The sequence below is a fragment of the Geotrypetes seraphini genome, chromosome 5 (assembly GCF_902459505.1).
Source record: "Geotrypetes seraphini chromosome 5, aGeoSer1.1, whole genome shotgun sequence".
NCBI classification, from domain to species: domain Eukaryota; kingdom Metazoa; phylum Chordata; class Amphibia; order Gymnophiona; family Dermophiidae; genus Geotrypetes; species Geotrypetes seraphini.
Window position 1 is genome coordinate 270688579 of NC_047088.1, and position 20405 is coordinate 270708983.

At 41.4% G+C, this 20405-nt stretch overlaps 1 protein-coding gene across 2 annotated transcripts in view; it reads right to left on the reverse strand.

Moving 5' to 3' along the window:
• Positions 1-20405, reverse strand: part of OBSL1 (obscurin like cytoskeletal adaptor 1) — a 234381-nt gene that overhangs the window by 73626 nt on the left and 140350 nt on the right. For both annotated transcript variants that reach the window (XM_033947138.1, XM_033947137.1), the window contains one exon: positions 12747-13022. In XM_033947138.1, coding sequence (XP_033803029.1) covers positions 12747-13022 — 276 coding nt within the window. The remainder of the gene's footprint in view (positions 1-12746; positions 13023-20405) is intronic.

A 20405-nucleotide genomic window follows, 5' to 3' on the forward strand; every position in this document is an offset into this window, starting at 1 on the left:
CCAGATATTCAATGTCGGGAGCCACACGATTTACCAACCACTTGCCACCATGGGCTGAATATTGACCTCAACATTGCAAATCAGTTTTTGACATTTTTCTTGAAGAAGATCAGCTTTTGCTGAATGAGTTTGTTGTTCTTCAATTTAATTTGTACTTTGTATACACAGAGTGTGCAAAGCATGGAGATCAGGGTATCTTTCATGCCCTACCAACTGTCACCTGAGAGCCTGAAAGTATGTTTGTGTTTGTGTAGTTACGTTTCACAAAACCAAAAATATAAATACCAATAATATATAAACTTTATAGAAAAAAATTGGTACAATTTTTCTTGCTTAAACCAACACTAGGAAGGTAGTTGCACATAAATTCAATGAATCGAATAAACATCAACAATTAAATGGTTAAAAGCAAGAAAAATTGTATCAATTTTTTTCTATAATGTGTAGTTAGGTGCCATCAACTCGTGTTCGAGTCCTAGAGACTTGATGAATTACAGATTTAAAAAGAGATTGGTTTTGTGCTAGTCCGGTAAGGTCCTCCAGTGTCATCCCCATTGGTTGTTTTCAACATGTCTAGCCTTCTGTTTGCAGGTTGCCCTTTTCAAACTATGCAACATAGTAGGCAAAAGCACAGTGCCCAACTATATGACCAGGACCTACTCTTACTGGAACAATGGTCCATAACTTGGCAACTAAGTTTTAATGCCAAAAAGTGTAAGGTCATGCACCTTGGCAGCAGAAATCCTTGCAGAACTTACACCCTAAATGGTGAGACCTTAGCAAGAACTCTTCATATACATGTTATCTTTTCCTTCAGTCAAAGGTTCTCAATCAACTGTCAAAATTGCTCGATCTTTTTCCTTCCTATTGACTGCACTATGGAATGACCTTCCCGTTCAGATACAATCATAGAAACATAGAAATAGACGGCAGATAAGGGCCACGGCCCATCAAGTCTGCCCACTCCAATGACCCTCCCTATCTATCTTTGCGGATAGATCCCACATGTTTTTCCCATTTGGCCTTAAAATCTGGCACGCTTCTGGCCTCAATAACCCGAAGTGGAAGACTATTCCAGCGATCAACCACCCTTTCGGTGAAGAAGAACTTCCTAGTGTCACCGTGCAGTTTCCCGCCCCTGATTTTCCACTGATGCCCCCTTGTTGCCGTGGGACCCTTGAAAAAGAAGATATCCTCTTCCACTTCGATGCGACCTGTAAGGTACTTGAATGTCTCGATCATATCTCCCCTCTCTCTACGTTCCTCGAGTGAGTAGAGCTGCAACTTCCCTAACCGCTCCTCGTATGGGAGCTCCTTGAGTCCCGAGACCATCCTGGTGGCCATTCTCTGGACTGATTCCAGTCTCAGCACATCCAATTTTGATACTGATCGTAAGCGGTGTATGTATATACCGCTAAAACTGCAATTGCGGTGGTTTTGAGTCATCAGAAGAAAATAAGATAAGTGCTCACTTTCCTAAAAAGTTTTGAAACTATATTTAAAAATTTTTGGACATAAAAAGTACGGTAAATAACTAGACCAAGGATGTATTTCCTATGTTAGTATGATTACTGACATAGGTTGTTTCACAAGATTTATCTTGGGAAACACTGAGGTCTATACCGTTTTCATTATTGAAATGAGTTGAGCACTATATTTCTGATAGCACTACTATATGAATATCATCTTGTGTGGTTATAATATCTAAAGATATTCAGCTTGCCTTGTATATAGTAACCATAATTAAACTATCAAGCGTTTCGAAATGGCGACTTCATGGCAAACAGGGTTGGGCTTTACTGAACAAGAATGGGAATCAACTTTACAGGCTCCTTGCCTTTTTTCTGGTGATACATCATCTTCGACAGTATCTATGTGGGATAGTCTGTTTAATGTCCACAAAGGTTTAATTAGACAGGAACTGCACAGTGCCTCTTTGGTTGACTATTGCAAAAGAGAGATCATACCGAGAGGACTTGGAATGCAGAAAGCTCCACGTCTATATAATGACGACGAAGATTTTGTTTCTCAATGGAACAAGATCCTTAATCGTTGTTCCTTGGCCCTAATGGTGTTGATTATCCGCACAGCTCAAAATAAGATTAATGAAGAAAAAATCAAAATAGAGTCAACTATGATGTCGATGCAGAATGATCTGGACTTTGAATCTCAAAAAAATCTGCTAGATTCAAAACTTGAGAAAGTACGTACAGATTTGAGGATGCAAAAAATAAAAAAATTCAAAAGAGACGAGAGGGATTACCAAGATGGATATGTATACTTATGGATGAAAACTAACCCTGAAGAAAATACTGAAGGAAATAAACAATCAGTACGTTTCCATTTGTCATCTAATTCGTCATCTGGTAGTGAAGGGGGGAATTTTTTAGCCAGAGGTTATCAAGGAAAACGAAGAGGACAAAGAAAAACCAGAGGCAACAACCGGAACACCACTCGACCCAACACGCGATCGCAGCAACCGAACAAATAACACTTGTGAATTTATCTCAGTATGAATTAACAGAGGCCGAGAGATCGGTTCTCGCCAAGGGACTAACTTTTGTGCCGGAATCGAGAGTTGATCCTTTTCAACTACGAGTGGATTTAGAAAAATTTTTTAGAAAACTCCAACTTCGTCTGCATTTTTCTAAACTTGATGATAATAAAGTGGATCGTTCAGTAGTGAGAATGAAATCGACATGGACTCCGAGTGGTCCATTAGACCCTGCTTTAGCTTTATACAAAGATCTGGTGATGAAAGATATTGAACGAATAGAATCAAAAAAATTTTTTTGTACATGGAATACTTCCAAACAAGAAAGAGAAGCTATAAACTCTTTAAAATTTAATCAAAATATTATCATTAGACGTGCCGACAAGGGGGGAGCGATTGTGATTTTGGACCATCAACAATACACCTTAGAGATTTTGCGCCAACTCAGTAATACATCAGTATATAGTCCTCTAGATAGAGATCCTACGAATGTTTTGAAAGAAGAGATACTGAAGTTAATAGGACGAGGATATCAACAAGGATTCATAACACAAAATGAATTAAACTATTTGAGTCCACAATATCCTAATATTCCATTTTTTTACATCTTACCCAAAATTCACAAAAATTTGACTGCTCCTCCAGGCCGTCCCATTGTTTCATCGTGTGGTTCCCTGTTAGAGCGTGTTAATGAGTACTTGGATGTTTTTTTGAAACCTTTTGTTCCCTTAATTCAATCTTATGTACAAGACACCACACATTTTTTGCGAATACTATCTGCAGCTCAGCCAAGTGCAACTACTGTATTGGTTACGTTGGACGTGCAGTCGTTATATACAAGTATCCCTCAGGACCGAGCCTTGTTAATTATTGAAGAATATCTAGAGAAGAGGGAACGTCCGCATGCAGTACCATCAGAATTTTTAGTTCAATTGTTGAGTATATCGTTAAAGAAAAACTACTTCATGTTTCAAGGAGTAATTTATCAACAATTAAGTGGTACCGCGATGGGAGCTATTTGTGCACCGTCCCTAGCTAATCTGTTTATGGCGAGCTTTGAACAGCAATTTGTGTACACATCTCAGTGGTTTTCAAAGATAGCCCTTTGGTGTCGCTATATTGACGACATTTTTGTACTATGGGACGATTCTGTGGCAAACTTATCTTTGTTTATAGAATTTTTGAATTCATGCTTACCTACAATCAAATTTGATGTCACTTTGGACATGGAGAAAATCTCTTTTTTAGATGTAGCAATTACCAAAAATAGAGAAGGGTTTGAGACATCAGTATATAGGAAGATCACTGATAAAAATACCTTATTGGAATTTTCAAGTTCTCATCCGTCTCATTTAAAAGAGGGCCTTCCATATTCACAATTTCTCCGTTATCGGAGAATATGTTCATCTAAAGATGAGTTTAAGAAACAAGCTCAAGTATTAAGTGATAAATTCCTGACTCGGGGGTATCCACTTACTTGTATTAAAAGAGCATACACTAGAGCCCTATATAATAGAAGGGATCTCCTTTTAGAATATAAAACTCCTGAACAGGAAGCTGAAAAATTGGTATGCGTATTAAGACATACTCAACAATCTAGGCATTTTTCTAAGATTGTAAAACGTCATTGGAACTGTTTATCAGTCCATTCATGTTTTCAGAACACTCAAGTTACAACTGCATACTCTAGGAATAGAAATTTGCAAGAGCTGTTAAGCCCAACCAGTAAGGGAGCAGTTTTAGATCAGACAGAAAGATTATCTCTAAGTAGTCAGATTGGGCATCGGAAATGCGGTAGATGCTCAGTATGTGAAAATATGCAAGAAGGTCTCGTATTTGTTAATCCTTATGATAAAAGAGAGTATCGACTAACCTCGTCGACGTCATGTGAAACTAGTGGGATTATTTACGCCATCTGTTGTCCTTGTAACCTATTGTATATAGGGCAGACTTCCAGACAATTCAAGACTAGGATTATAGAACACAGGTCGTGTGTTAACTGTTGTAAAATTGAGGCACCCATGGTACAGCATTGCCTTGATAATAATCATAAATTTTCAGAAATGCGTTGCTGGGTAATAGAAAAGCTATACCCCTCAACTAAAGGTGGAGACTTTAAACTATATCTAAGACAGAAAGAACAGAAATGGGTATACAGATTAAAAACTTATACCCCATATGGTTTAAATGTTAGGGTTGAATGGCACGCGTTTTTCTGAAGAAAAACCCGGAAGCTATAAGGATTGGTTATAGCCCTGTGAGCACTTGGAGCTGATTGGTGTAATATCGCTCCGATGTTCCCTTTAAAACCCCGGAAGTACGCCGAGCCGCCATTTCATTACTAGGAATCATTGAAGCAGTAGCTCATGTTTAAATTGTAAGTAGTTTTAGTATATAGAGTGTTATATGGGAAGTATTCCTGTATTTCATAGTAACAATGTGTTTTGTTTATAGATAATCCCCTGATGCAGCCGTAGGGCGAAACAGGGCCTGTTGGGATATTTACCAGTTGGGATATTTACCAATTTTGATACTGATCGTAAGCGGTGTATGTATATACCGCTAAAACTGCAACTGCGGTGGTTTTGAGTCATCAGAAGAAAATAAGATAAGTGCTCACTTTCCTAAAAAGTTTTGAAACTATATTTAAAAATTTTTGGACATAAAAAGTACGGTAAATAACTAGACCAAGGATGTATTTCCTATGTTAGTATGATTACTGACATAGGTTGTTTCACAAGATTTATCTTGGGAAACACTGAGGTCTATACCGTTTTCATTATTGAAATGAGTTGAGCACTATATTTCTGATAGCACTACTATATGAATATCATCTTGTGTGGTTATAATATCTAAAGATATTCAGCTTGCCTTGTATATAGTAACCACAATTCTTATTACATTACATTACATTAGTGATTTCTATTCCGCCTGTGCCTTGCGGTTCTAGGCGGATTACAAATTATAAGAGATCTGGACATTACCGAGAGAATTGCGTAGCAAAGATTATCTAGAGAAATTACATAACAGTGATTCATGTACTTTACATGGTGTGGTAGAGGATTCAATTATAAGAATTACATAGCAGAGAATCAAGTGATAACAGGATACAGTGGAGAATTTCAGTATATACGGGTTACAGACAAGAAGTTACCTAACAATGACGTAAGAAGTTTGTTGGATAGTGAGGTAGATGCTTATTTAGGAATCAGAATATTATTGGAAGGAAAGGTTCTAGGAGTTGACTAATGTGTTATTCAAGAGAGGGAGAGCTTGTGCGAAAGGGGAGGAGATTAGTTAGTAGGGACGTATTTTTTGAATAGAAATGTTTTGATTTCTTTTCGAAACACTTTGATGTCTGTTGTGTTGATCATTAGTTTGGTGATGGTGGGGTCAATTTTCGCTGCCTGTGTCGCTAGAAGACTGTCGTATAGTTTCTTATGTCGGGTACCATTATGAGGGGGGAAGGTGAATAGGTTTTGAGTTCTCCTTGATCTGGATGAGTGGTAGCGATATAGGCGGTTGTTTAGGTAACAGGGGGCAGTTCCATGGGTTACTTTAAATAGTAGACAATAGAACTTGAATTGAGTTCTTGCTTTTATCGGAAACCAGTGAGAGTCTAAATAGGCAGGGGTGATGTGGTCAAATTTGCTGAGACAGTAGATGAGTCTGATGGCTGTGTTCTGAACGGTCTGTAGTTGTTTTATCATGTTGTTTGGGCATGGTAGGTAGAGGCTGTTTCAGTAATCCAAGGTACTGAGTGTGAGGGATTGTACAATGATCTTGTAGTGTTCTTTGGTAAAGAACTTTCTTATTTTTCTTAGGTTTTGCATGGTGAAGAATGCCTTCTGTATGACTTTGTGTATCTGTGTCTGCATAGTGCAGCGTCTGTCTAATTGTATTCCTAGAATTTTGAGAGTGCTCTGTATAGGATATTTGATTGCGTTTACTTCCAGTTCTGTTAGTGATGGCTTTTGTTCCTTCTCTAGTAGTAGGAATTTGGTTTTCTCCGCATTCAGTTTCAGCTTATGGTTCATCATCCATTTTTCTACAGTTTCCAGTGTTGTTTTCAGGTGTCCATTGGAGATGGGGTCTTGGATGTCAAATGGGAGAATGATGGTTATGTCATCTGCGTAGCTGAAAGAAGTTATATTTAGGGCGTCTAGGGCAGTGCCTAAGGAAGCTATGAAGAGGTTGAATAGCATGGGCGATAGTGGGGATCCTTGTGGTACTCCGCAGGGGTTTGTCCAGGGGTCGGATAAAAGATCTTTTGACTTAACTCTATATGATCTTGTTTGAAGGAATCCTTGGAACCAGTTGTGAACTTTACCAGTTATTCCTATGGCATCTAGTATCTGGAGAAGTATTAGATGATCTACTAAGTCAAATGCTGCTGAAAGGTCGAGTTGGATGATTAGTAACTTGTTTCCTTTGCTGAGGTGCTGTCGGGCTATATCTAGTAAAGATACCAGTAATGTTTCTGTGCTGTGATTAGCTCTGAAACCAGATTGAGTTGGATGCAGAATGTGGTGGTCTTCTAGGTAATTGGATAGATATTGTGCTACTAGACCCTCTATGAGTTTGATGTATAGTGGGATAGAAGCGATTGGTCTATAATTTGTTGGGTTGTCTATTGGGCCTTTGGGGTCTTTTAGTATGGGGGTGATTATGATTTCACCAAGTTCCAGAGGGAACTGACCTTCCCTGAGGGTGGTTTGCAACCATAGCGTGAGACAAGCTATGAATTTGGTGGATGCTGTAGCTAATAGGTAAGGAGGACAGTTGTTCAAATCACAGGAGGATTTGCTGTATTTTTTGTACAGCCGGTCCAGGTCTGACCATTGTGTCGTTGGGAAGTTGGTCCAGGTCCTATCTGCTGAGATGGCTTCGTCTTCTGTGGGTTTTGTTAGTGTCTCTTCTATGATATTTTGAGAATTGTTGAATGTGGCTCTGATTGTGATGATTTTATTTTTGAAGTGGTCCGATAGTTGTGAAGCTGTTGGAGTCTGGGTTCCTTGGGTGGTGAGGAAGGGTTTGGTATCCGTGAGGTTTTTAACAATGCTGAAAAGTTTTTTGGTGTCTGGTTTTTCAGTGCCAATGAGTTTGGAGTAGTAGTCTTTTTGTTTTTCCTTCAGTTTGATTTTGTATTGTTTGATTTGGGATCTCCATTCTGTTTTATTGTGGTCTTGTTTCTGTTTTTTCCATGTCCTTTCTAGTTGTCTGCAATACCTCTTTAGGTGTAGGAGTTCGGCGTCAAACCATTTGTCTGATGGTCTGCATATGTTGTTTTTTGTTTTTAGTGGTGCTAGTTTATTCAAAGCGGTCTCACTAATGGAACGCCATGTGTTTATGAATTCCTTGTGGTTGTTTAAGTCTAATGCTGGGTCTACTGTGTCCCAGAAGGTGGTGGGTTCGATTTTCTGTCTGGACTTGAAGCTGGTTGTGCTTGGAATAGGTTTGATGTTATTATGCACCCAGTTGATGGTGAAGGTGTACTTGTAGTGGTCGGACCATAAGGTTGGATTCCAAGAGCCGTTGGTGATGTGGATGTTTTGTGTGTTGAGGTTGGGAGATGTGTAAGCGGCAATGTCAAGTTGATGGCCCTTTTCATGCGTGGGTTCAGGATTGAGTATCTGGTAAGATAGGGTGTTGAGCAATGAAAGAATGTCTGCTACTTGTTTGGAGGTGTGGTCTTCTAGGTGGAGATTAATGTCTCCTAGGATCAGGTTGTGTGGGGAAGATAAGGAATTCTGGAAGATAAATTCTTCTAGTTCTTGTTTAGAGGTGTTCCATTTTCCTGGTGTGACATAGCATAGAAGGCAGTTCAGAGTTTCTGTGAGAGAATTGTCAGAGAGTTGGCAGGCAAGAAGGTCTAGGTGAGGGGTGGAGTGCTTGGTTAGGACTTTAATGTTGAGGTTGTTTTTTACAATGATTGCTAGACCTCCACCTCTTCTGTTTTCTCTGCAAACTAGCTCTAGTTTGTATCCGTTTGGGCAGAATTCAGTAATGCGAGGATCTGAGTCGGAAGTGAGCCAGGTTTCGGCTAGGAAGAGGCAGCCTAAATTATCTTTGATCAGCCAGTCTTTGATTAGTTCTGTCTTTGGGCTGATGGACCGTATATTCAAATATGCGCATGCTATTGATGTGAGTTTAGTGGGAGATTGCGTAGTGTGAGTATTGATAAGTGTTCTGGATGGTGATTGAGGTTTTTGAGAGCTGGCCTTAGTTTTTGATGGTGGTCTTTTTCCCCAGGTAGCGGGAATGTTTTCGTGATTGGATGATGGACAAGGTATCAGGGTTCTGGGGGTTTGCAGTTTCCTAATGGGTTGAAGCAATCTGTGTGTTGTTGTGAGGATGGGTATAGAATGAGTGTGGTATCCAGCTGTTTTCCATTTATCTATGAGAAGGGAGGGCAGTAGTAGGACTAGGCAGAATTTGGTTGTGAGTGTTGCCATTTTTTTATTTTATTTTTTTTTTGCGTGGATAGGGGTGTTAGTTCTGGAGTTCTTTGCTCTGTTGGTGTTACCTGTCTTTTTGGAGGGCCTAAGCCTATAAGTAGGGTTCGTGTGTGAGTTTTGAGAGGATGTGTGAGTGAGTATTGAGAATTGTTCTTGGTGTTAATATATGTTTAAACAAGTTAGGGCAAGCTGTCTATCAGCACGTTGTCTATCAACCATTAAGTATGAGTCTACAGTTAAATAAAACAAGGTAAACCAACTGTTAAGTAAAACCAGCAGTTAGACTTGAGACTGGTTCTTGGTGCTAATAGATGTTTAAACAGGTTGGGGCAAGAAGTCTATCAATACGTTGTTTATCAACCATTAATTATAAGTCAACAGTATTAGATACACTTTTAGTTAAGACTTTAAAAGACACTAATATTATAGCTGATTAATAGAATTCATAGAACAAAATATTTTGGTTTAATGTCTGGAACAAGATGGAGCCTTAACATCAAAGGCCCCGTTTCTGCGCGTGCTTATGTTCTTATGACTAGGGACATGTCATGAAGTTACCAAATACCACATTTTAAAAATAAAAATATTTTACTCAAAGCACAAATAAACTCTGGAAACTGTGTACAATAGAAGAACACGACCTAAGGTTAATCATATCTGATGATCTTGAGATAAAAAAGTTGATGACATAAGTCAGGACGCACCTTGGGTCCACAGGGAGAGGAATGGCATGTAGAGTATTAGAACATAAGAACATAAGAGATGCCGCTGCTGGGTCATACCAGTGGTCCATCGCGCCCAGCAATCCATTCACGCGGCAGCCCTTTTGGTCAAAGACCAGTGCCCTAACTGAGACTAACCTTACTAGCATACGACCTTGCTCAGTAGGAACTTGTCTAACTTTGTCTTGAATCCCTGGAGATTGTTTTCCCCTATGATAGCCTCCGGGAGAGCATTCCAGTTTTCCACCACTCTCTGGGTGAAGAAGAACTTCCTTACGTTTGTACCGAATCTATTCCCTTTCAACTTTAAAGAGTGCCCTCTTGTTCTCCCTGCCTTGGAGAGGGTGAACAACCTATCTACTAAGTCTATCCCCTTCAGCATCTTGAATGTTTCAATCATGTCCCCTCTCAATCTCCTCTGTTCTAGGGAGAAGAGGCCCAGTTTCTCTAATCTGTCACCGTACGGCAGCTCCTCCAACCCCTTAACCATCTTAGTCGCTCTTCTCTGGACCCTTTTGAGTATTAATATGGCCTTCTTCATGTACGATGACCAGTGCTGGACACAGTACTCCAGGTGAGGGCGCACCATGGCCCAGTACAAGGGCATGATAACCTTCTCCGACCTGTTCGTGATCCCCTTCTTAATCATTCCTAGCATTCTGTTCGCCCTTTTCGCTGCAGCCACACATTGTGTGGACGGCTTCATCGACTTGTCGATCAGAACTCCCAAGTCCCTTTCCTGGGAGGTCTCTCCAAGTACCACCCTGGACATCCTATACTCTTGCCTGAGATTTTTCTTACCGACATGCATTACTTTACATTTAGCCACGTTGAATCTCATCTGCCATGTCGATGCCCATTCCTCGAGCCTTGTTATGTCATGTTGCAGATCTTGCAATCCCCCTGTGTCTTCACTACTCTGAATAACTTTGTGTCGTCCGCAAATTTAATCACCTCGCTCGTTGTACCTATATCCAGATTGTTTATAAAGATGTTGAAGAGTATGGGTCCAAGCACCAAGCCCTGCGGCACCCCACTGGTGACACTCATCCAGTCTGAGCATTGCCCATTCACCCTCACTCTCTGTTCCTATGTTCCAGCCAGTTTTTAATCCACGTGAGTATTTCTCCCTCTATTCCATGGCTCGCAATTTTCCAAAGTAGTCGTTCATGTGGAACCTTGTTGAACGCCTTCTGAAAGTCCAGATATACAATGTCGACTGGGTCACCCTTATCTATCTGCCTGTTTACTCCCTCGAAGAAGTGCAAGTTCATCAAACAAGATCTGCCTTTGCTGAAACCGTGCTGGCTGGTCCTCATCAGACCATGTCCATCAAGGTGATCAATGATGCGGTCCTTTATCAGTGCCTCTACCATCTTTCCCGGTACCGAGGTCAGACTCACCGGTCTGTGGTTTCCCGGATCTCCCCTCAAACCTTTTTTGAAGATTGGCGTAACATTCGCCACCTTCCAGTCCTCCGGAATCTTTCCCATTTTGATTGACAGATTGGCTATTAGTTGAAGTAGCTCAGCTATGGTCCCTTTCAGTTCCTTGATGACCCTCGGATGGATGCTATCCAGTCCCGGGGATTTATCGCTCTTAAGCCTATCAATTCTGGAGACCAAAAAGATATAAGTTGGTCCAGAGTGTGGCTACTAAAATGGTCAATGATCTTCATCACAAAGCATATAGAAACATAGATACATAGAAACTGACGGCAGAAAAGAGCCAAGGCCCATCCAGTCTGCCCACACTAATGACCCACCCCTACCTTTTTCTATGAAGAGATCCCACGTGCCAATCCCATTTTGTCTTAAAGTCTGGCACGCTGCTGGCCCCAATTACCTGTAGTGGAAGATTATTCCAGCGATCAATTACCCTTTCGGTGAAGAAGGTCTTTCTGGTGTCGCCATGAAATTTCCCACCCCTGAATTTCAGTGGATGCCCTCTTGTTGCCCTCGGGACCTTTGAGAAAGAAGATATCTTCTTCCACCTCGATACGGCCTGTGACATATTTGAATGTCTCGATCATGTCACTTCTCTCTCTGCGTTCCTCGAGTGAGTATAGCTGCAATTTATCCAGCCGTTCCTCATATGGTAGATCCCTGAGACCCGAGACCATCCGAATGGCCATTCGTTGAACCGACTCAACTCTCACCACATCTTTGTGGTAATGTGGCCTCCAGAATTGTACATAGTATTCCAGATGGGGGGGTCTCACCATGGATCTGTACAACGGCATTATGACCTCGGGCTTGTGGGCTGACGAAACTTCATCGGATACAATCGATGATTTGTCTAGCCTTGGACGAAGCTTTCTCCACTTGGTTGGCCGTTTTCATGTCTTCAATAATGATCACCCTCAAGTCACATTCTGCTACAGTCCTTGCTAGGGAATAGATTTAAAGATCTCAACATGTATGCTTTGGAAGAAATAAGTAAACTAATAATGCTCAACGCTCTAAATCTTCAATGGTTCATAGTTATTTCAAATCAACGTTTGCAGCTGTTAAATCCTGCAGTGGCTGCAGAGGTGACTCATTTCACATGAACATACAGCTTGTGATTCACCTAAATCGTCATTGGCCCCACTTTTTATTATAAATCATTAATTATGTGTCTTCAACAAAATTTTTTTTTGAAAACTTGTTGTTACTAGAAACAGACCATCACTGTTTGCTGTTGTCTTGATGTTGAAAAGTTAGAAAAGTAACCATAAATGTATCCAGTAAAACTAACAGGTTCAAGGCTTTCCTGAGTCCATTGAAAGGCTCTAATAGTTTAGGACCACTCAGAGACTCTAAGAAGGCTTTGAAAAGCGTAGGTCAAGTTTATTTAAGGATACTGAAAGACTCGGGGCTATTGAGGATTCATCTGAGAACTCAGGACTACTTAAAGTTCCTAAAACAGCTTTCTGAAATAGGCCCAACATTTCTCAGAAGGTCCTGAAGAGCTTGGGACTACTCAAGGGCCCTCAGAAAGTTTTGATGGACTGAGCAATAAGCAAGAACTATTTAAGGGTCTCACAAGCTCTGGATTTAATTTAGTTTATTCATATATCTAGCACCTTACCATTCACTTGGACAGAGAAGTGAAGCTCATCACCAGTGGTTTTGCAGGTATAGGTACCGCTGTCTAGGATCTCGGCCTGCTCAATGATGAGAACATGAATCAAACCTTTGTTGCTAAATTGAACCTTTGTACCAGAGCTCAGCTGTTGGCAGTTCCTCAGCCACTGAACAGAGGCTGTTGGCTCAGAGACCTTCACAGTCAGGGTTATTTTCTCCCCTTGAAGCACTGCTATGGTGGTCTGAACATTTTCCTTATTCACAATGTGAACTGGAGGCTCTGAAAAAAAAATTAAAATGGTTGTTTAAGGAGTAACTACTTCTAAGGTCAGGCAGTGAAAGCAAAACAGCAACAGAATTGAGGAAAGCCAGGGATGATATGATAGGCTCTGCACTGGTCAACAAGCATTTTACGACTGGAGTTCTGTCACCTGTACCTTAACAAGGGCCTCCTGCTGACTCTAAATCTGAAAACAGTTTTCATCTATCATATCCTGTTTTTAGGTTATGCGTCAGTTTGTGTTTATATCATTTTCGTCAATAACGCTACCGTGAAGCATCAGTATTTTATGTTTATGTTTATTAAGAACTTTATATACCACATAACAGTCTGAAAGGATCTAAGCGGTTTACAATACATAGTTCATATTCATCAAGAAAAGAACTCCATTAAAAGTAGAAAAGGAAAGATTAAAAGCAAAAGTTTAAAAAAAATTATTTTATTTTTTCATAAAATATCATAGCGAATATCTCAACAATAACAATTCTAAGAGTAAAACAATAAAACAATCAAATCTCAATGAACCATAATTAATACAGAAATTCCAAAGTGAGACCTGCTCTCTTCTTTTTCTTAGAACACCTATAGGGTTACGGGCTAACTAGGTTTGTTACTAAAATTCATATCACTTAAATGCACTGCTTACATTCTCACCTCGACTTCTTCCCACCTAATCTTGGTGATGTCAGCGATGAGAATGGGGAAAGATTTCATCAAGATATCAAGGTGATGGAAAGCAGATATCAGGGAAAGTTCAATCCCAGTATGATGGGAAACTATTGTTGGTTCTTGCAGAGAGACACAAATGTACAGTACAAGCGTAAAAGTAAGTGTCTCAAACATTTCTGAACATGCTGACATCACTTTTGTATGAGTTAAGAGAGGTGTAAATATACTGTATGCTGTAACATGTCTCCTTATTGTCTTTGTGTTTGTTTTCAGAGTAAACTCCTTAACACAAGTTTGGTGGGACACAGCTCATACTTGCAATATTGTGCCATGTATCTCAGAAACCTGACATTCTAGCTGAATTTCAATTACAGATCTGAAATCAGGGTCATTAAATTAACTAAGAACACTTCTTAAGTTCTAAGTAGCAAAGAAAAAATGTTTTGTTGTTGACCAGTGTAATAGATTAATTATCTGGACCTCACTTACCATCATATACTTATTATCTGGTTGTCCCAACTTTGTTTCTCCAGAACTTATGTGAACAGGAAGTACTATAAAGGGAACGTGGTGAGTATGCCGGGGAAGGAGGTCAGAAGGATATAATAAAGCAGCACTAGCTGTAAGGGAAGCTGTAGAGTATCGTGGAGAAGGCTTTAGAGAATGGTGAGAGCTGTAGGGAAGAATGTGGAGCCTGTAGAGTGAAGAGAAGAACTGGCTGTGCATCAGAGGGGCGGTACCAACAGGGTCTCACGAGCGGATAGATTTGAAGGCTCTGCATAAGTTAAGCCAGCACCAGTGCCGGGCCTTGCATAGACTCAGACTCCCTGACAGGCAGTGGGAGGGTGGAAGAAGACGGAGGGCTCTTTGTCGCTGGAGTTAGCTTGGTGTTACCTGAACTGTGGGGCCACCCTGCCTGACCGGGAAGGCTTCCCTCTGATGTCAGCTCTAACATCAGAGGGAAGCCTTCCGGGTCAGCTTCGGCTTGAAGGGGGCATGCCACTAGAGAAGGGGGGTGAGAGACTCCCGCCATGTACCCCCCCAAGTGGCTCTTGTACCCCTAGGGGTATGCATACTGCGTGTTGAGAAACACTGGATTACAAGATCCAAGGCAAAATGGGTTTATTAAAGGTAAATTGTGCCAAACGAATATGATTGAATTCTTTGACTGGGTGAGCAGAGAATTGGATCAAGGATGTGCACTAGATGTAATTTACTTATATTTCAGCAAATCCTTTGACACGGTTCCTCACAGGAGGCTCTTAAATAAACTCCATGGGCTGAAGTTAGGGCCCAAAGTGGTGAACTGGATTAGAAGCTGGTTGATGGACAGACACCAGAGGGTAGTGGTTAATGGAATTCGCTTGGAGGAGGGAAACATGAGTAGTGGGATGCCTCAGGGATCGGTGCTGGGACCGATTCTGTTCAATATGTTTGTGAGCGACATTGTTGAAGGGTTAGAAGGTAAGGTTAGCCTTTTTCTGGATGATACCAAGATTTGCAACAGAGTTGATACCCTGGAGGGAGTGGAGAACTTGAAAAAGGATCTGCAGAAGATAGAAGAATGGTTTTCTAATCTAATCTTCCATTTGTGTGTCTCACTAACCTAAGCAGGCTCTAAACGACTTACAGTGAAAAGGAAGGAGAGAGGGAGGAGGGGGCGGCGAAGGAAGAGAAGGACAAGTGGGAGAGGTCTAAATAGTGGGAGATGAAAAGAAGCTAATAGTATCAGTTGTCAAAAGAAGCTAAGACTTTATGGTAGATATCCTGCAAACAGGATGGTTGGATAGGCTGGAGTGAACTTGGATGGCAACTTCAGCAGTTGAAACCTAGGACAGTGCCAGGTGGACTTTACAGTCTAAGGCCCAGAAATACCAAAGAAAAGAGACAAGTTAATTTAATCATATTTTTAATGAGTATAACAAATGAGCAGACTAGATGGGCTGTTCAGGTCTTTATCTGCTGTCATTTACTATATTACTATGTGGGATGGAGAAGAAGAACAAGTGCTAGAAGTCAAGTTTATACTGGGCAATATTGCAGAGGCTCTACGCAGGTTGCTGTCATGGACTTTTTAATGACATCGAACCATCCATGGTATGTGCCTTGAAGGTGAAGGAGTTAGCAGAAGCAGCAATGTCCTACATTCACAAATATATATCCAGAAATGAAGAAGCAGAAGAGCCAGACTGAAATCACAATGTATTTCCAGAAGATACCGAGAGCCCTTGCCCGACTCTCTATCCACCTCTTCCACATCAGCTACCCATGAGGAGGCCCCACCTTCGTATCCTCCTCCTCCCAAGATGATAAGAACATAAGAATTGCCGCTGCTGGGTCAGACCAATGGTCCACCATGCCCAGCAGTCCGCTCATGCGGCAGCCCTCTGGTCAAAAACCAGCGCCCTAATTGACACTAGCCCTACCAGCATACGTCCTTGTCCAGCAGGAACTTGTCTAACTTTGTCTTGAATCCCTGGAAGGTGTGTTCCTCTATGACAGACTCCGGAATAGCGTTCCAGTTTTCTACCCTCTCTGGGTGAAGAAGAACTTCCTTACATTTGTACAAAATCTATCCCCTTTCAACTTTAGAGAGTGCCCTCTCGTTCTCCCTACCTTGGAGAGGATGAACAACCTGTCTTTATCTACTAAGTCCATCCCCTTCAGTACCTTGAATGTTTCAATCATGTCCCCTCTCAATCTCCTCTGTTCTAGGGAGAAGAGGCCCAGTTTCTCTAATCTTTCGCTGTACGGCAGCTCCTCTAACCCCTTAACCATCTTAGTCGCTCTTCTCTGGATTCTTTCTAGTAGCACTATGTCCTTCTTCATGTACAGCGACCAGTGCTGGACGCAGTACTCCAGGTGAGGGCGCACCATGACCCAGTACAGCGGCATGATAACCTTCTCCGATTTGTTTGTGATCCTCTTCTTTATTATTCCTAGCATTCTGTTCGCCCTTTTTGCCGCCGCTGCACATTGCGCAGACGACTTCATCGACTTGTCGATCAGAACTCCCAAGTCCCTTTCCTGGGAGGTCTCTCCAAGTACCATCCCGGACATCCTGTATTTGTGCATGAGATTTTTGTTACCAACATGCATCACTTTACACTTGTCCACGTTGAACCTCATCTACCATGTCAATGCCCATTCCTCGAGCTTGATTATGTCACGTTGTAGATCTTCGCAATCCCCGTGTCTTCACTACTCTGAATAACTTCATATTGTCTGCAAATTTGATCACCTCGCTCGTCGTACCTATGTCCAGATCGTTTATGAAGATGTTGAAGAGCACATCTCAGGTCCAAGCACCGAGGATGAGGATGAAGACACCGAAGATCCAATTCCACTGCCTGAGGAGGCACCTGGTGCTCACTTTTCTTGTCTTCTCCTCCTGCACCACATGTGGAACATGTACAGGACAAGGATGAAGGCACCGCCTGAATAAGAGATCGGTACGTGTTACAGTATAATGGGATTATAGGACAATATATGCTTGTATGTACGTGGTCAGTTCTATAATACAGTACAAGGCAAGAACTGCAATACATAACTTGTTTTTCTTAAACAATCGCAAATACCAACGATACGTTTTATTCGTGGTATTCGCAAGGGCTATACCACAAACCCCGTGAATATGCAAAAAGTTATTCGTGAGCCGTCTTTGACCCTAGCCCCCATGAATATGAAGGGAGAAATGTACAAAGGCTGGACAGTTCTGGAATGGTTTAGATCAGTGTTCTTCAACCTTTTGACACCTATGGACCGGCGGAAATAAAATAATTATTTTGTGGACCAGCACTGGTCTGCGGACCGGCAGTTGAAGAACACTGGGCTAAGTTTTGCCCATCTCCACCCAATCTCTGCCCCAGCCCCTGCCCCCATAATAATATTAATTGTAACACCATTTTTTTCCATCCTTTTTTCATATATATACACACACACAATATAATCGTATTAACAACACATAATGGTTAACCACAAAATTAAAATACACAAAGCACACTGTATGCTTTTCACCATTCATTCCTACCAGAAAACAGATAACCCCATGCAAATGCAGGACCAAAAACTAAAAGTACTAATATTTACAAACAAACCCTAAGATGCAAGACTCTGCAGAGGAAAAGAAACAAATGCATTTCTTCCTGAATAGACAGCAGATGTAAATCAATCACTAAATACAAAAATAAAAGCATTCCCCCTACTGTTGTCTCTCTCCCTCCATGCTGTGCCTTGCCTTCTGGCCTGCCCCCCAGTGTTATCTTCAGGACGGTCCACGGTGTGATCAACGCGGCATCTTCAGGCCGGCTCCCTGAGTGCTGCATTGCACAAAGCTGTGGGCAGCGGCTCCCCACGTGCCTCCCGCGCTTCATCTGGAAGCCTTCCCTCTGACGTTGCAACATCAGAGAGAAGGCTTCCAGTTCAGGCGCAGGACATGCGTAGGAGCCTTTTCCCATGGCTTTGTGCACTATAGCATTCAGGGAGCTGGCCCGAAGATGCTGCATTGATCACACCGTGGACCGGTGGCTGCAGAACACTGTCTTGGGCCCAATGGAGGTGCCGGCCCTGTGGACTGGCAGAAAATTTCTGCGGACTGGCACCGGTCCACGGACCGGCGGTTGAAGAACACTGGTTTAGATCATTCCTTTCAGAAAGAACTTTCAAAGCTGATTGAGTTGGAGAACTCTTCAACTCCTACAAGGATCTATTTGATCATTAACATTGTTTAACATCTCTAGCACTTTTAATCCAACAATATAGTATCAGCTGCTATTTTTATGCTAATGACAGCTTGCTGATATTTCTAAAATCAGCTACAGCTTCGGACCTGTAACTTCAAATTTGTTTACAAAAATATCTTTGTAGTTAAAAAACAATAATGCTTTAAACACCTCTAAGACAGTCCATTCCAGTTATTCTATGGGGTTCTCCTTTTATACCCAAGTCTTTAAAATATTTAGGAGTTATATTTGATTCAGAATTATCTTTTAAACTCTCAAGTATCATTTGTTATGCAAAAAGGCGTTCAGGTTCTTAGATGTGTCATTTATTTGATTTTTCTACTTTAGTTTCTTTGGTAATTTCATTGTTCTGTTCAAGACTTGACTACTGCAATATGGTTTTTGCAAGACTGATACAGTTTCATTGAAGAGTTTACAATTGTTACAAAACAAAGCCGCTAGATTTCTTTTTAAGACCGTGGGTTGAGCATATTTCATTACTCGATAAAGTTACATTGGCTTCCAATCCAATATCACACCCAATTTAAAATACTTCAATCTTTAAACAATTTCCAGTTTATTTGTCTAATTTATTAACACAGTTTCTTCAATTACTCACTCAGTTCATTTATTTATTCAATTTTCTATCCTGTTCTCACAGGGGAGCTCAGAACGGTTTACATGAATTGACTCAGGTACTGAAACATTTTTCCCTGTCTGTCCTGGTGGGCTCACAATCTAGCTAATGTACCTGGGGCAATGGGGGGACTAAGTGACATGCTCAGAGTCACAAGGAGCAGCGCAGATTTGAATCCACAACCTCAGGGTGCAGAGCCTGTAGCTTTAACCACTGTGCCACACACATGAGTAACGTCTCTCCATTCCTTCATCCTCACATGCTCACCTTCAAATTACCCATGATGCAGCACTGGAATTCTCTTCCAGTATTAATTTGTAAAGAAACATCAATTTAAAATCTAATTAAAAACTCAATTTTGAGCCCTATCGGCACTTTATATTGGTGGCTCTGAGGCTTACTAAAAAACTTATCCTGCAACATTGGGTGGGTGAGGTGCGCCCAACAGTCCAACAGTGGTGAGCCAGTAAGAACATAATAACAAAAGCATCGCCTCCATTGAGTCAGACCATAGGTCCATCATGCCCAGCAGTCCGCTCCCGCGGCGGCCCCCCAGGTTGATGACCTGTAAGTGATCTATTACTCTAAAGCATTTGTACTGTATAGTACCCCTCTAATTGTACCCTTCAATCTCCTTTTCCTTCAGAAATTTGTCCAGTCCCATTTTGAAACCCAAAATCGTACTCTGCTTTACTACCTCCTCTGGAAGTGCATTCCAGGTGTCAACCACCCTTTGAGTAAAGAAGAACTTCCTGGCATTTGTTCTGAATCTGTCTCCCTTCAATTTTTCTGAATGCCTTCTAGTTATTGTTGCCCCCGCCAGTCTTAAGAATCTGTCCCTCTCTACCTTCTCTATACCTTTCATGATCTTGTAAGTTTCTATCATATCCCCTCTAAGTCTCCGCTTTTCGAGGGAAAAGAGCCCCAGCTTATCCAGTCTCTCAGCATACGAAAGGTTCTCCATGCCCTTTATCATTTCTGTTGCTCTTCTCTGGACCCTCTCCAGTATCACCATATCCTTCTTAAGGTACGGCGACCGGTATTGAATGCAGTACTCCAGATGCGGTTGCACCATCACCCTATACAGCGGGAGGATAACCTCCTTGCTTCTGGTAGCGATACCTTTCTTGATAATGCTTAACATTCTGTTCGCCTTTTTCAAGGCCACGGCACATTGTGCCGCCGGTTTCATTGTTTTATCCACCATAACCCCCAAATCTCTTTCTAGGTTGCCTTCCCCCAATAATATCCCCCCCATCATGTAATTGTACATCGGGTTTCCTTTCCCCATGTGCATAACTTTACATTTCTGCACATTGAAGCTCATCTGCAATTTAATTGCCCACTCACTCAATT